The 17,160-nt window shown below is 42.9% G+C and overlaps 2 protein-coding genes across 2 annotated transcripts; one reads left to right on the top strand and one right to left on the bottom strand.

The window, feature by feature from the left end:
* Window positions 1-2,760: 2,760 nt before the first annotated feature.
* Window positions 2,761-11,058, bottom strand: LOC138373157 (fap1 adhesin-like). The gene is made up of 2 exons (XM_069339178.1): window positions 10,817-11,058; window positions 2,761-3,982 (listed from the first exon to the last, which is right to left on the bottom strand). The coding sequence occupies exons 1-2, from the start codon at window positions 11,056-11,058 to the stop codon at window positions 2,761-2,763; spliced, it is 1,464 nt and encodes a 487-aa protein (XP_069195279.1).
* A 1,295-nt stretch (window positions 11,059-12,353) lies between these two features.
* On the top strand, window positions 12,354-14,684 carry LOC138373158 (antifreeze protein Maxi-like). The gene is made up of 2 exons (XM_069339179.1): window positions 12,354-12,388; window positions 13,742-14,684. Exons 1-2 carry the CDS (start codon window positions 12,354-12,356, stop codon window positions 14,682-14,684), a joined length of 978 nt encoding a protein of 325 aa, XP_069195280.1.
* The last annotated feature ends 2,476 nt before the right edge of the window (window positions 14,685-17,160 follow it).

Consider the following 17,160-nt stretch of genomic DNA (forward strand, 5'->3'; position numbering starts at 1 on the left):
TCTCAACTGTTACTAACAACTATTTTTTTTCCCCGCACACACACACGCCCAGGAAACAGCCCGTAACAGCTGTCTAACTCCCAGGTACCTATTTACTGCTAGGTAACGGGGGGCATCAGGGTGATGCCCCATGCCCATTTTGGCATCAGGGTGATGCCAAAATGGACAGGGGCTCTGTCCATTTTGTTTCTGCCATCATCGGGGATCGAACCCGGACCCTAGGATTACGAGTCCAGTGCGCTATCCACTTAGCTATCAGGCACCCCCCTCCCCCTAGACTGTGCACTGCCACACAAGGGCAGGGATGGGTTCATAAGAGATGCAGCTTAAAATTATCCCTTCCCAGTGCTATATAGTGGTAATGGCTTGGCGCTTCTCCTGATAGTTCCCTTCACTTGAAAAAAAAAAGATTAGCGATGACGTCGACATGTCAAACTTTTCTCAGGTTGTAGACCCTGCTCAAAATGTTAAGCCAGGAATGGACAGGAATTATATACCCAACTCGCACCTCAGAAATTAAAAGGAAGCGACACATTTCGGTCTATCCTGGACCCATTTATCAAGTTGTGGGAAGATCGAGTGATAGAGAAAGTCAGTATTTAAGGTGAAAGGTAAGAATGTAATGGTTCAAATAAGGTCCGAAATGTCCTCGGTTACTATATGTTCTTAGATGTGTGGGTTGGATGTCCAATGTCCAGCCCCGTTATTGTTACTGTCTACACTGGATATTAATGCTCAGTACTGTTCAATTTCACAATTTCATAATATTCAATTTCATAATGTTCATTTTCAAAAATTAACATTTTATTTAAATGTTCAATATGGTTTGTGCTCCGCAAAATTTATAGAAAACTAAACATAACATGTAAATAGAAAACGAAATGTAGACAATGGTTAACTAATTTATTTAACAACGCTAAGGCTTAGTTTCTTATTGACCGGGACGTAAAGCCTGTTAGGCTTTTTGTGGGCGTCCTAGGCCAACGACTAGACTTTCCCATGATAGAACCCACAACAATTAATTAACTCTTAGTTGTTTGTAAATGACAGAGAAAGTTTAACACGCTAGGCTCAGGAACCTGTATATTATGAATCCAGTTGATTTGACAGTTGACAGGCGGGACCAAAGCCGAAGGTCAACCCCTTGCAAGCACAATTAGATGATTATAATTAGGAAAATACAAGCACCTACTGGAAGCTGCACCAGAGTGCATACTGCTGAGAGAATTATAAATATAATACTTTCAGGGGCCCGGTAGTACAGTCGGATTCGTCCTCGACTCATAATCGAGAATTCCGGGTTCGTATCCCGGGCGGGATAGAAATAGTTGGACGCGTTTCCTGTCACCTAATGCCCATGTCCACCAAGCAGTAAATAGGAACCCAGGAGTTGGTCAGCTTGTGGTGGGGTTGCATCCTGGGGAGGGTCAATAATTTGACCCTGGGATGGGGGGCCTCGATATAAGTTTAAAATGTATCTATAACCTGGCTGCCTGTCCACGACACAATGAATTATTAATTATTATATGCGAGAGCGCATGCTAGACGATATACTAGAGTGCATTCTGTTAGACACACGAAAATGTTCATTGTTAGAACAGGCAGGCACTGGAGACAGCACCATCACTGCTATATATAATTGAATGGAATTAGACTAGAAATTTGAAACTCTTTGTAGAGGAGCAAGGTGGAATATATTTTGTATAAACTTTACTATAAACAAGCATAGTATATACTAGCTCAAGCAAGAAATCCAAAGTTCTGCTTGTTACTCATTTTATATATATATATATATATATATATATATATATATATATATATATATATATATATATATATATATATATATATATACATATATATACATATATGTACTTTAACCTAAATAAAGAATTATAATTAGAACTAAATATTTTCTAAGCAACGCAAAGAACTCGAATTAACATAATTCAATCATAAGAATTCACAAATTTCTAATAAATCATACATAGAAACACTGTATGCCGTAGCAGTGTTCAAGCAAACACAAATACAAACAATGGAGAAATCCTATAAAATGCAGACATGGTTTGCATGGTCTCTCTTCTTTAACATGATCTCGAAATGGAACAAATAAATTATAACAAATCAACATAATGAAGTCTCTTTACTATAATAAATCCTGTCTAATTTGTATCTCTTTCTGAGTAAAGAATTGGTTAGCCTATTGCAGTGTCTTACCAACCTGTCCTCTTACTGAATGCACTTAAATGTTCTTTTTTTTTACGAAATCTACCATGGTGTAAAAATAGTGGTGGTTTATGAAAATTAAAAAGACCGCAATATTTACGTTTCATGAGCCATATGATTATCGGCTCCAGTATTGTAGGTGGGTAACCAAGATTTTGAATCTTTTTGGTTAAGCCACTGCATATTTGACTATATTTAAACAAAATTATGGAATGATAATATTTTCCATTATCATTCAACCCACCTAACCTACCGAGGCTGGTGCATAGAAAACGTCAGAATCCCGACACTTTCATCTGTACTGAAACCTCGCATTTGTAACGGGTTGGTTGATTCCGTAAAGAATGCGACGAATAAGGTTAGAGGAGTGGTATTTTGAATTGTAGTTTTTGTCGTCATATTTATTCGAAAGCAATATTGTAACGCGAGTTATGTTGATAAAGATTTTGGTAATTATGAAATTAAATGTCAAACCAAATTCATCAACATGCTATCGCTATACTAATATATTTCCCCCCCCCCCCCCGGCCGTCACCAACACCTTTGAATTATTCTTTGATTAATTGTTGCCGCCAGAAGTTGACAGATTGTTGCCGCCAGAGGTTGACTGATTGTTGCCGCCAGAGGTTGACTGATTGTTGCCGCCAGAGGTTGACTGATTGTTGCCGCCAGAGGTTGACAGATTGTTGCCGCCAGAGGTTGATTGATTGTTGCCGCCAGAGGTTGACTGATTGTTGCCGCCAGAGGTTGACAGATTGTTGCCGCCAGAGGTTGATTGATTGTTGCCGCCAGAGGTTGACTGATTGTTGCCGCCAGAGGTTGATTGATTGTTGCCGCCAGAGGTTGACTGATTGTTGCCGCCAGAGGTTGACTGATTGTTGCCGCCAGAGGTTGATTGATTGTTGCCGCCAGAGGTTGACTGATTGTTGCCACCAGAGGTTGACTGATTGTTGCCGCCAGAGGTTGATTGATTGTTGCCGCCAGAGGTTGACTGATTGTTGCCGCCAGAGGTTGATTGATTGTTGCCGCCAGAGGTTGACTGATTGTTGCCGCCAGAGGTTGACTGATTGTTGCCGCCAGAGGTTGATTGTTGCCGCCAGAGGTTGACTGATTGTTGCCGCCAGAGGTTGATTGATTGTTGCCGCCAGAGGTTGACTGATTGTTGCCGCCAGAGGTTGACTGATTGTTGCCGCCAGAGGTTGATTGATTGTTGCCGCCAGAGGTTGATAGATTGTTGCCGTCAGAGGTTGATTGTTGCCGCCAGAGGTTGATTGATTGTTGCCGCCAGAGGTTGATTGATTGTTGCCACCAAAGGTTGACTGATTGTTGCCACCAGAGGTTGACTGTTGCCGCCAGAGGTTGACTGATTGTTGCCGCCAGAGGTTGACTGATTGTTGCCGGCAGAGTTTGACTGATTGTTGTCGCCAGAGGTTGACTGATTGTTGCCGCCAGAGATTGACTGATTGTTGCCGCCAGAGGTTGACTGATTGTTGCCGCCATAGGTTGACTGATTGTTGCCGCCAGAGATTGACTGATTGTTGCCGCCAGAGGTTGACTGATTGTTGCCGCCAGAGGTTGACCGATTGTTGCCGCCAGAGGTTGGTTGATTGTTGCCGCCAGAGATTGATAGATTGTTGCCGTCAGAGGTTGATTGTTGCCGCCAGAGGATAGCTGATTGTTGCCACCAGAGGTTGACTGATTGTTGCCGCCAGAGATTGATAGATTGTTGCCACCAGAGGTTAATTGATTGTTGCTGCCAGAGGTTGGTTGATTGTTGCCGCCAGAGACAGCTTGTTTATTGTCTTATTCCTGACGCGCTCTGCCCGGTGTTGGTTTTCCCCTCACTCTCACAAACGTTTTCCCAGATTATGTTTACTTGGCGAGGGGAACAACCCCCCCCCCCCCTTCCAGCAGGGGTCCGAGGCCTCTACCGCTGTGAACTTTATGACGTCATAGTCACGTTACACACCTCGTGCACACCTTATATAAAACACATTTTATATCTTAGGTTCTATGCACCGCTCACGACACAGTACTGCTCCTGTGCCAGGTAAGTCCACTACGGGCTCACCATAGCCCGTGCTACTTGGATCTTGTTCCGAGTAGCTGAATCTATAACAACAACAACTTAGGTTCAATTACGGTGGGTTGGATTTATTTTGTAAGGTTAGATTAGGTGTGGTTAAAGAGTAGCGATGACTTTTATTATTATTATTATTTTCTACCACAGACGTGGCCACACATTTACAATGCTAACCAGCATATATACATTTTCTTCAGTCCTTCATGGACAGTGTGAGAGATCTGTTAAACAACGTTAATGGGTACATATTTTTTCCAAGATTTTAGACCCTACTTAGACAAACAAGTGGTCCTTAAAAGGTTGTTTGAGTCACAGATTAAATAACGAGGTAAGCTAGCAGTCGGTCATAACTGAAAGGTCCCGGATTCGATTCCCGCGGAAGGACAGAAGTTTTGGGAACTTTTTATTTCACCTGATGCCTCTGTTCACCTAGGATCTGGATAGGTCACGTTATTGTGACTTATTCTCTAAATGACATTTCTCATCATGCAGGTATTTTATTGTATTTTGTTGTGAAGATTAGTGAAATCATGGAATCTCCTTTTCAAGTTTCTCTATGAATGAAACTGAACTCTGTCAATTTCATTCTTTACGAATGAACTTCCGAACCCGTCTGTCAATTACTGAATGAAGCATTTAAACCCCTGTATGTCATTCTTTGTGAACGAATCTGAACTTATGCCTTTTTTTTCTATGAATGAACCTCCAAACCCATTCTCCGTCGGTTTGTCGTTCTCCGTAAATGAGCCCTTTAGTATAGTAAATGTCACCACCTGTTCCGTTTCTGTTGTGTTTTTCTGATATGGGAGTGAAGAAGCCATTGCTAGGTCTTTACTTCCTAAGTTATTTCAGTTTCTTTCTGCTATCTTCACACTTTGGTGTAGTTATTCCTGGCACCTCTGGTACCCCGGTTTACTCTTGTTTCGTGTATCTCTTCACCTATGTGCGCCAGCAGGGTGAGCTTTAGCTCCTGTGCCCGACGATTTCAGTCACCGGTGTCCAGTTGTGGTAAAACTGCTCTCTTCTTTTCATACCCCACTCATGGAGCTATGGATGGAATTTGTTTTAACTGCTCGCTCTCTGAACTCTCTCCACCTGTTCACTACTCTTACAGTGAAGAAGTGCTTTCTTACATCTCTGTGGCTCATCTTAGTTTCGAGTTTCCACCCATATTTTCTTGTCCTTCCCCCTTTTCATGCCAAATATTTCTGTTCTCTCCACTTTGTTAATTCCTCTATGATTCGTATATGTTATAATCATGTCTTCTCTTTAACCTTTGTAGTGTGGCGAGTTCTTTCAGACCTCTCGTAGATCAGTTCAGGAACCAGTCTTCGGCAAACCTTTAAACTTTCCATAATTCGGCTTTACTGGGGATTGTGGGGGAGTGGGATAGGGAGTTCACACTGTGGCTACATATGGTAGCCCTGGTCAAACATAAATAGTATACAATGTTATGAAAACTTCCTAGTCTAGGTGCACTATGGCTATACTAATGTTTGCCAGATTTGCTTACACCACTGATGTTATCCTGTGTACGTGTAGCCCCGGTGATAGGCTTGGGGTTATCTTATCTTGAGGTTATCTTGAGAGGATTTCGGGACTTTAGTGTCCCCGCGGCCCGGTCCTCGACCAGGCCTCCACTCCCCAGGAAGCAGCCCGTGACAGCTGACTAACTCCCAGGTACCTATTTTGCTGCTAGGTAACAGGGGCATAGGGTGAAAGAAACTCTGCCCATTGTTTCTCGCCGGCGCCCGGGATCGAACCCGGGACCACAGGATCACGTGTCCAGCGTGCTGTCCGCTCGGCCGACCGGCTCCCTATATCTATAACTGTTTATTTCTATAACTATATATAGTTATAGAACTTTTATATAGAATTTATAGAATAGGATAGAATATAGAATTTATATAATTCTATATAGATATATAGAATTATATAGGGGTATATCTATAACTATTTTATTATCTAAATCATTTGCCTCGTCATGAGCGTATACTGTCCACGTGGCTTCCTCACCCCTGTCCCGTATACTACCACCTTGTATTTTCGTGGTTTAAAGTTGGATCGTCTTGTACCAGACCGTCTCTCTAGTTTGTCCAGCTCCACCTGGAGCATTCTGAAAACATTTTCTGATTTGATTCATCTTGACAGTATTATATTTTTGGTTACCATGTGTACAAGGATAAAAGAGAGATGTATGAGAATGAGGGGGGTTAGGGGAGGGGTTAGAAAGGTACGTAGTCTGCAAAAATAAAGCACAATAACAAGTAGCAAAGTTTCAGGCGGTGAACGTTAAGAGGTCATGTTGACGCCATCCCCTTCACCACCAACCTTGAGAGTACATAAAACACCTTTACTCTGTCGTGAGGTCACATACTATAGCGCATTCAAAATCTTGCACATCCCCATCAGGCCTTTGCTATGCTTAGGCCCATATCACACTCCCTTGATACAAAAATAAAGTGATCACCCATCAGCTCTTCAGCCTCGCCCTCGCCATAGCTAAAAGGCATAAAACCGCTGAGTGATTACAGAGGCGTCATTTAGTTTTATGGTCGGGCATCTCTTTCATGGGTTCGTAAGCGACAGACCAGGAAACCGGTGGCGTTGGGTTACGCAGATGGAGAATTTATGGAGCGGGGGTGTGGGGCATGGTGGTGGGGAGGGGACGAGTGGAGGCCTAGGAGGAAGGGTGGAAAGGAGTGTAATAGGCCTCGATGGGTCGTATATGATGAAGGGGTTAATCTGAAAGGAAAAAGAAACGGGGTTTGGAGGGGGCCAGGGGGCTGGCTGGTGGAGGAGGGAGGGAAGAAGTAGGGGGCTTTTAGTAATACTTTTGGCTTTTAAAGATAGACAACTGGTAGGGGGGAAAGCCTGGGTCGGTAGGCCTACAGTGTAGGAGGAGGCGTGGATTGTGAAGGCCTCATTTGATGTGGGATTTTGTTGATTGTTGCCACCAGAGGCGGCTAGTTTATTGTGCACCTCATACTCATCCTGCGGTTACCTCGCGATGATTTCGGGGCTCAACGTCCCCGCGGCCCGGTCCTCGACCAGGCCTCCTGGACTTAGATTCACGAAACTCCATATATTTCTTCGTAAGTATGTGTACTACGATGGTTCCTAAGTACCGGCTAAGAACGCACCAAAAGGCGATTCAGAAAAGTATACTTACGAAGATTTTTAAGTAGTTCACTTAGGTTTCGCTAGATGTCACTAGGGCTTTTAGTTTGACCAATCAAAGAGAAGGTAACATTTTTCATCTTACAGCTATAGCCAATCACGACGCTGGCATTTCGGAGCTTATCCGTGATGCTCTTGCCACTTATTTACGTCGATTTTTCTTATAAAATTAGTATATTTCGAAGTAAAACTATGTTTTTTTCAACTAGTACAGTCAGCACCGACATTGTAGTTAACCTACGTAATTCTAAGAGATAGTGTATAGCTTTCCTTGTCGCTCCCAAGATTTGAGAAGCGATGGTATTTATTTATGTATATATTTACCTAAATTTACCCAAGGAGCCACTAACTATTTAGTGGCCTCGACGAGGACAAAAAGCCGGAGGCTTGTTAAGTCCCGCCAATTGTCCTAATGATATTTTCTAGCTGGATTTTATCATTTACGGCTTCAGCGGGTAGGCGGTTCCATGGTTTTATAACCTGGGTGAAAAAACATGTTTTCAGTCCTACTTCAGAGGACATACTCTCCAACACTATATCTGTGATTGCCCTGTTATCAATGAGTACTCACCTTGTAGTTCACTACTAGAAAGATTGATGAAGATTAAACCACCCAAAAGGTGGCACGGGCATGAATAGCCAGTAAGTGGTGGCCCTTTTGAGCCATCACCAGTATCAATAGATGATACTGGAGATCTGTGGAGGTGCGACTGCACCCTGCGTGACGGGAGATGTCTCCCGTGTTCACTACTAGGTGAGTAGTGAACTAACTACTCACCGCCCAATCACTTGGGCTGGACGGAAGAGCGACGGTCTTGCTTCATGAAGGTCAGCGTTCAATCCCGGACCGTCCAAGTGGTTGGCCTCTATTCCTTTCCCCCCGTCCAATCCCAAATCGTTATCCTGACCTTCCTAGTGCTATATAGTGTTAATGGCTTGGAACTTTTCGCTGATAATGCCCTTCCCTACTCACCTAATTATATTTGCGTGGTCTGTGTTACGGCTCTTGCTTGGGTTATGCCGCTTAACCCTTAATTGACCGGTGTAAGAGCAAATGAAGACGAGGAATGTGTAAAAAAAAAGTCCACAAGCCCTTTTCCATTGGAGTACCTTCCCTGTCACACCTGCCGGTATCTGCAACTTGTGCACCAGTACCTTGTAAGATATCTTGTAAGGTACTGTGTCAAAGGCTTTCTGGCAGTCCAAAAATATACAGCCTCCCCATGCTTCTCAGACTTTTCTATTTTGTCACCATTCTCTCCAGATGTGCTTCTAGTCTTTCTCTCATGATCTTAACCACCTTGCACGGAATGCAGATTAGGAACATTGCTTCCCTTCATATACTGTATATTAAGACTACCGTGGCTACCTTCCAACTTTCTGGTAGGTCTCCTATTTCTAGTAACTTATTATAGAAAGGAGTAAGCACAGAGCTTCCATACATTCTTTTAGTATCAATGGTGAGATACTAAACACAACCGTTGTCGTATAATTCCAGTAGATGCCTCCTGTCCTCATTTGTGGTAATCTCAAAGTCATCCAGTGCCGATAGGTCAGACAATTTCCCTTTGATGTGAAGACCTGGAATCTATTATTGAGTTCCACACACTTTCCCTTGTAGTTCGTTGTGAGAATGTTCCTCTTTGCCCTCAGTTTCATCACTTATTTTTTTTTGTATTGTTTTCCTCCTGATGTGTCTGTTAAGTAACTTTGGTTGAATCTTTGTTATATTTGAATGTCGTTGTGAAATTGTCTCTCCGCTTCTCTTCTCGCTCTGAGGTACTCGTTCCTGGTTACCGTTTCTAACTAGTTAAACCAGCGGTTGTCAACCTTTGAACCCTTGAAATAATTCTGGGTTGTTCGTTAGATAAATACACGGATTTCATTGTCAACTAAAAGGAGACCATTTATGTCATTGCTCTTGTTATTGGCTAAATGAGAAATATTCCTTACAACAACGACTCAAAATATATTTATATATGAATAGAATTTGCCAATTTATCAGTATCTCTTGCCTATATGTATGTGTATGTATATATGTATACGAATATATATATGTACATGTATGAGAATGTATACATGTATATATAACATTAATAATTTTGTAAGTAGCGTCAAAATTGTTATTTGCTTAGCTAAACGAACTAGAGGGTTCAGTTCCTGAACCGATTATGTGCCTCTGTAACCCTTTACACCACCGCCCACGGGATGGGTATGGGGTGCATACATAATAAAGAAAGAAATTGAAAAAAATTGATACACTGGTTGAGACACGCGGGGTTAAAATACAGGGTTCTCCTCCGCTTGTGTGTACTCTCCTAGTTGTGCTTGCGGGGGTTGAGCTCTGGCTCTTTGGTCCTGCCTCTCAACTGTGTACACACACGCACGCACACACACACACACACACACACACACACACACACACACACACACACACACACACACACACACACACACACACACACACACACACACACACACACATCGTAGCCTGGTAGGACCTGGAGGCCATCGTAGAAGGTGCCTCGTAGCCTGGTGGATAGCGCGCAGGACTCGTAATTCTGTGGCGCGGGTTCGATTCCCGCACGAGGCAGAAACAAATGGGCAAAAGTTTCTTTCACCCTAAGTGCCCCTGTTACCTAGCAGTAAATAGGTACCTGGTAGTTAGTCAGCTGTCACGGGCTGCTTCCTGGGGTGTGTGTGTGGTGTGGAAAAAAAAAAAAAAAAAAAAGTAGTTAGTAAACAGTTGATTGACAGTTGAGATGCGGGCCGAAAGAGCAAAGCTCAACCCCCGCAAAACACAACTAGTAAACAACTAGTAAACATACACACACACACACACACACACACACACACACACACACACCTCACAGTCATTCAGAGGAAATATTTAAAGATTTCTGTATATCCCGCTGCCTTCACTAGAGGCAAGAGTAAGGACGGCAGGAGAAGACAGGAGCGAAAAGAGTGACAGAGAGGAGACAGCTGTTAAGACGACAACCTCTCTCCTACCTTCACGGGGCGCTGTGTTCGCGAAGACCCTGTCTATCTTCACGGGATACTAATGTTCGCGAAGACCCCGTCTATCTTCACGAGTTACAAATGTTCGCGAAGACCCCTATTCTTATATTGTATTTAGTTCCTTATCCCATTACAACAGCGGGTTTGACGCCATAATGGGGTTTAAATATTGTATAACTATGTTTTACAATGAGTGGATCCTGCATGGAGACGCGTGACAGGAGGCCTACTTGGTCGGGTAGATGATGCAGGCTCTTACGTCTAGAGTCTAATGGCTCTAGGAAGTGAAAGAAATTTGTTTACATTACTGCCCTAGCTGCTGCGACTGTTGCTGTTACTGTTTCTGCAGCTGCTGGAGCTGCTGCGACTGTTGCTGTTACTGTTTCTGCAGCTGCTGGAGCTGCTGCGACTGTTGCTGTTACTGTTTCTGCAGCTGCTGGAGCTGCTGCGACTGTTGCTGTTACTGTTTCTGCAGCTGCTGGAGCTGCTGCGACTGTTACTGTTTCTGCAGCTGCTGCTGCAGCGTCCGTTGCTGTTGCTGACATTACAATTGCAACCAAGACCTCTTGTTATAGATACTGTTTGAAATTGTGTGAGAGTTGCTACCATTAGTACTACTTGTTGTAACGTGGTTGTTGTTACTGCTGTCACCGGCGCTGTTACTGGAGTCACCGGTGCTGTTACTGCTGTCACCGGCGCTGTTACGTCTGGCATCACTGTTGTTCCTGCTGCCACCATCCCCAGCATGACGTTGATATCAACTCTGATATCGTTGTTGTTACAAAGTGGCTGTATTACTGTACCGCGCCGCTGTCACCGCTGTCACCGCTGTCACCCACCATATAACCCCAAGACACAACACGCCAGAAACACCTGCGGAAGTACAAGGGAGCTGCAGTAGCTACCTGACTCAACCAATATTGACGAACAAATATAAAAAAATATGATGACCCATACCAGGTCGCTCTTCATAATATACACAGCTCTTGCTCAGCACATCTAGGATGTATATCCGGTCGTGTTTTAGCTGTGTATACAGTTTGTATTCCTCCTTACATAAGCGTGCGTGAGGTGTATTGTGTGTGAGTGGACAAATAAGCAGTTTTGTGCAATTGTTTGTATTAGTTACCGGCTGCGTTACATTCATACAGAGGCGTCTGGAGTTTAATGGGTGTTTTTACAACCTTTTGCCTAATACGTCGCAATTTTTTTTTTACTGAAACGACCAATGTGTTTTTAATATTTATAATTTTTTTATGCGTTAAATTTAGTTTAGTGGGTCGCTTGGGTTCGTACGTTTCTGGTTAGGCAAAACAGTTGCATTTATTTACGGAGTGGGAAATCAATAGAAAAGGTCTCGTAGTCCAGTTGGCTTCGTTCTCGACTCACAATCGGGGATCCCGTGTACGGTTTCCGAGAAGGACAGAAACTAGTTGGGCACATGTCCTTTCACGTAATGATTCTGTTCAAATAGGTACCCGAGAATTAGGCAAGTATTGTGGGGGTTGCATCCTCTAGGATCTGCTAGAATATAATTTTTAAGTCTTCTTGTAAACATATATATAATCGTGTTAAGTCTTCTTGTAGATGAAAGATATAATTTTTTAGTCTTCTAGTAGACTATATTCGTCCACGCATCACCCATAACAAAAATAGCTAATTTTCTCGTTCTGCGGAAGCAAAACTTGCAGTTTTGTCGGGATAAACTAATATTAAAGTATAATATAATTTTGTGTACGGTATAGTTAGGTCTGGGTTTGATTAGGTTAGCAATTATTTGTATTTCCGGTAGGTGGGTGAAGCACTTACAGAGGGGCGATTAACCACAGGAAGAGGGCGAATGAATGGCCTAGAAAAGTTCGAACGTCATCAATTGTTAGTCGTGTGTAAAGTGTTTTATTTTTTCATTCATAAACAGGTGTTTTGATAGCTATATTAACGAGCCAACATTCCCTCTAAACCCTGAAGATGTGGCTACACAATGTTTACCCTCCCCCCTCCTCCTCTGGACACATGACTACACAACTGGTGGTAAACACAAGACACACGTGTACTCCACACACACCCAAAATACTCACGCCCATGACCTATCCCACTCCCACACCCATGTTCTCGTTCACGTCCAACCCCACACCCAAGTCCTCGGCCACGCCCACAACCTCACCTCCGCCCACAGAGATATATAGATGTCAAGTGAGTGTGTGGGCGGATTTGGAAGAGGATCGGCAAGGCTTATAAATGAAAGGTAAAGGCCAGGAAGAGATGGAAGGAGAAGGAAGGTGGTGAGAGGGAGGAATGGAGGGTGGTGAAAGAGAGGGAAGGGAAAGGAGGGAGGGAGGGAGAAGGGAAGGTGGTGATAGGGAGAAAATAAAGACTGATTAGGAGTTGAAAAAGGTGCCAGAAGAAAGAAGGAAGACATAGTAGAGAATGTATATAGTGTGTGAGGGGAGTCGAGCAGGTGAGTGAGGGGTATGGAACACGTGTGTGAAGGAAGTCGACCAGGTGTGTAAAGGTGTCGACCAGGTGTGTGAGGGAGTTTAATGACAAATCTTCCGTAAACATTATCAAATTCTAGCGGCTATTTATATCTTCCGATACTGTTTCAAGCGTAGGTTAGACATATATATACATGAATGAATTTAGATGGATATAAATAGGAGCTGCTTTGTGTGGGCCAATGTACCTGGTGCAGTTTCTTCCCCTCTTGCTTTCTCTGTCTACCTATCTAGTTCCTGGTGTTAGAAGAGGGCGTTCGTGTTCTGTTGCATATGTTATCTATTTGTTTAAGTTCTTTTTTATTAATTAATTAAAGTATCATTTGTATAAATATCATTTCTGTTCTGTAAACATTTACTTACAACATTTCTATAATTTTTCCGTTTTTCTACAACGTTGTTATATGGGTTGTTATATATATATCTATAAATAAAGAGATAATTGCATGGTTATCAATAAAGAGATAATCGCATGGTTATCAATAAAAGAGATAATCATGAATTTTAGTTCAGATGGCAAAATCTTCGGTGTAGGGCGGTGGGATCTAATCTGCGGAGGTCTTGGGTCACTAATAGTTTTATCTTATAAATATTACGCTATTATGATTTCATTGTTTGTTTTAGTCAAGATGACAATTAATTCGTCTTGTCGGGGACAGGAAGCCTCTAATATATATTCTTTAGGTTTGTATTGAGGTTATTTTTATAGAGCGAACTACTTACTCTCCCCAAGATGCAAGCCACAACAGTTACCTAACTCTGGTACCTATTTACTGCTAGATGCATTAGGTGAAAGGAAACGTGTCCAACCATTTCTGTCCCGCTCGGAAAGTGCACCCAGAATCTCCGCTTGTGAGTCACGAACAAAGCCAACTGTGCCGCGAGGCCCTTTTTTAAGTTTAAGTTCAACATCTGCTACTGTTGTTGCTTCAACATCTACTGTTGTTGCTGCAACATCTACTGTTGCTGCTGCAACATCTGCTACTGTTGTTGCTTCAACATCTGCTACTGTTGTTGCTTCAACATCTGCTACAGTTGTTGATTCGACATCTGCTACTGTTGTTGCTACAACTGCTGTTACTACTACAAATGATTCTGTTACTGCTACAATTGCTTCTATTACTACTACAAATGTTTCTGTTGCTGCTACAACTGCTATTTTTGCTGCTACAATTGCTTCTGTTACAACTACAAATGCTTCTGTTGCTGCTACAACTGGTACTGTTGCAACTACAACTGCTTCTACTGCTACTAAAACTGCTTCTGTTGCTGCTACAACTGCTATTTTGGCTGCTGCAATTACTTCTGTTACTACTACAACTGCTACTGCTGCTGCTACAACTGCTTCTGTTGCTGCTACAACTGCTACTGTTGCAACTACAACTGCTTCTACTGCTACTAAAACTGCTTCAACTGCTCTTGCAACTTCAACTGCTTCTACTGCTACTAAAACTGGTCATGTTGCTACTACAACTGCTATTGCTGCTGCTACTGTTGCTGCTACAACTGTTACTGCTGCTGCTACAACTGCTACTGTCGCAACTACAACTGCTTCTCTTGCTGCTACAACTGCTACCGTTGTTACTGCTCCAGTGTGGCTGCGGTTACTTCCGCTAGTAATATTCCTAACGAGGGAGATGCTGACCCCACTCCTTCTCTTGCTCCTGGGCCTGTGAGGAAGACATTCTCGAGGATCACAAGGCCAGCGAGGTTAGTGTTGGCTTGGGAGGTGATGGGGGTAAGGGTGAGGGGAGGTGAGGAGAGAGGGGAGACAGAGGAGAGGGAAAGAGACGTGGGGGTTGGAGAGGGTAGACGTGGTTGAGAACTTGATATTTGGCACCTCCTCCCCCTCACCCCTAACCTCCCCACGTCGACCTTTATATATATATATATATATATATATATATATATATATATATATATATATATATATATATATATATATATATATATATATATATATATAATATATATATATATATAATATATATATATATATATATATATATATATGTATATATATATATATATATATATATATATATATATATATATATATATATATATGTATGTATACACACACACACACACACACACACACACACACACTTAAATGTGTGTGTGTGTGTCATAAAGCAAATGAGCTTGGAGAACTGGTACTAGAGGAAAACCCAGACATAATAGCCCTCACAGAAACAAAGATCACGAAAACGATAACAAATGCAGTGTTCCCACAGGACTATTATGTTATGAGGAAAGAGAGGGAAGGAAGAGGTGGGGGTGGTGTAGCTCTGCTGGTAAGAAAAGGCTGGGATTTTGAGGAGATGGATATTCAGGGCTGTGAAGGTTTCAGTGACTACATAGCAGGTACTGTAACAAATGGAGGGAAAAAATTATAGTCGTGGTCATATATAATCCACCACCAAATGACAGAAGACCTAAACAGGAATATGATAGAAACAACATGGCCACCATTAACATAATAGAAAGAGCAGCTTCTGTTGCTAGCAGGAATGGATATGGACTACTAATTATGAGAGACTTCAACCATGGGAAGATAGATTGGAAGAACAGAGACCCGCATGGAGGACCAGAAACATGGAGAGCTAAGCTGCTGGACGTGGCAACAAGAAACTTTCTAAGCCAGCACACCAAAGAACCAACAAGAATGAGAGGAGAAGATGAACCAGCAATGCTTGATTTGATACTTACCCTAAATGAATGGGATATACGGAAAGTTAAGATGGAAGCGCCCTTGGGAATGAGTGACCACAGTGTATTGAACTTTGAGTACTTGGTAGAGCTAGGACTTATCTCCCCCAAAAAAGAACTAGGAATCAAAAGGCTGGCATACCGAAAGGGGAATTATGAACAGGTGAGAAGTTTCCTAAGTGAAATACCTTGGGACACAAACCTCAGAGACAAGTCTGTACAGGGTATGATGGACTATGTTACCCAAAAGTGTCAGGAGGCAGTAAACAGATTCATCCCGGCCCAAAGGGAAAAATCCGAGAAGCAACAGAAGAATCCATGGTATAATAGGGCATGTATCGAAGCGAAGAAACTGAACAAAAAGGCATGGAGGAACTTCCGGAATAACAGAACACCAGAAAGCAGAGAGAGATACCAGAGAACCAGGAATGAGTACGTCAGGGTGAGAAGAGAAGCAGAGAAAAATTTTGAAAATGATATAGCAAACAAAGCCAAGACTGAACCAAAGCTACTCCACAGTCACATCAGAAGGAAAACAACAGTGAAAGAACAGGTATTGAAACTTAGAACAGGCGAGGACAGGTATACAGAGAATGACAGAGAGGTGTGTGAGGAACTCAACAAGAGGTTCCAGGAGGTCTTCACAATAGAACAGGGTGAGGTCACTGTGCTAGGAGAAAGGGAGGTAAACCAGGCGGCCTTGGAGGAGTTCGAAATTACGAGAGAGGAGGTCAAGAGACACCTGCTGGATCTGGATGTTAGAAAGGCTGTTGGTCCAGATGGGATCTCACCATGGGTACTGAAAGAGTGTGCAGAGGCACTTTGCTTGCCACTCTCCATAGTGTATAGTAAGTCACTAGAGACGGGAGACCTACCAGAAATATGGAAGACGGCGAATGTGGTCCCAATATACAAAAAGGGCGACAGACAAGAGGCACTGAACTACAGGCCAGTGTCCTTGACTTGTATACCATGCAAGGTGATGGAGAAGATCGTGAGAAAAAACCTGGTAACACATCTGGAGAGAAGGGACTTCCTGACAAATCGCCAACATGGATTCAGGGAGGGTAAATCTTGCCTTACAGGCTTGATAGAATTCTACGATCAGGTGACACAGATTAAGCAAGAAAGAGAGGGCTGGGCGGACTGCATTTTCTTGGATTGTCGGAAAGCCTTTGACACAGTACCGCATAAGAGGCTGGTACATAAGCTGGAGAGACAGGCAGGTGTAGCTGGTAAGGTGCTCCAGTGGATAAGGGAGTATCTAAGCAATAGGAAGCAGAGAGTTACGGTGAGGGGTGAGACCTCCGATTGGCGTGAAGTCACCAGTGGAGTCCCACAGGGCTCTGTACTCGGTCCTATCTTGTTTCTGATATATGTAAATGATCTCCCGGAGGGTATCGATTCATTTCTCTCAATGTTTGCGGACGATGCTAAAAT

The sequence above is a fragment of the Procambarus clarkii genome, chromosome 41 (assembly GCF_040958095.1).
Source record: "Procambarus clarkii isolate CNS0578487 chromosome 41, FALCON_Pclarkii_2.0, whole genome shotgun sequence".
Lineage (NCBI taxonomy): Eukaryota > Metazoa > Arthropoda > Malacostraca > Decapoda > Cambaridae > Procambarus > Procambarus clarkii.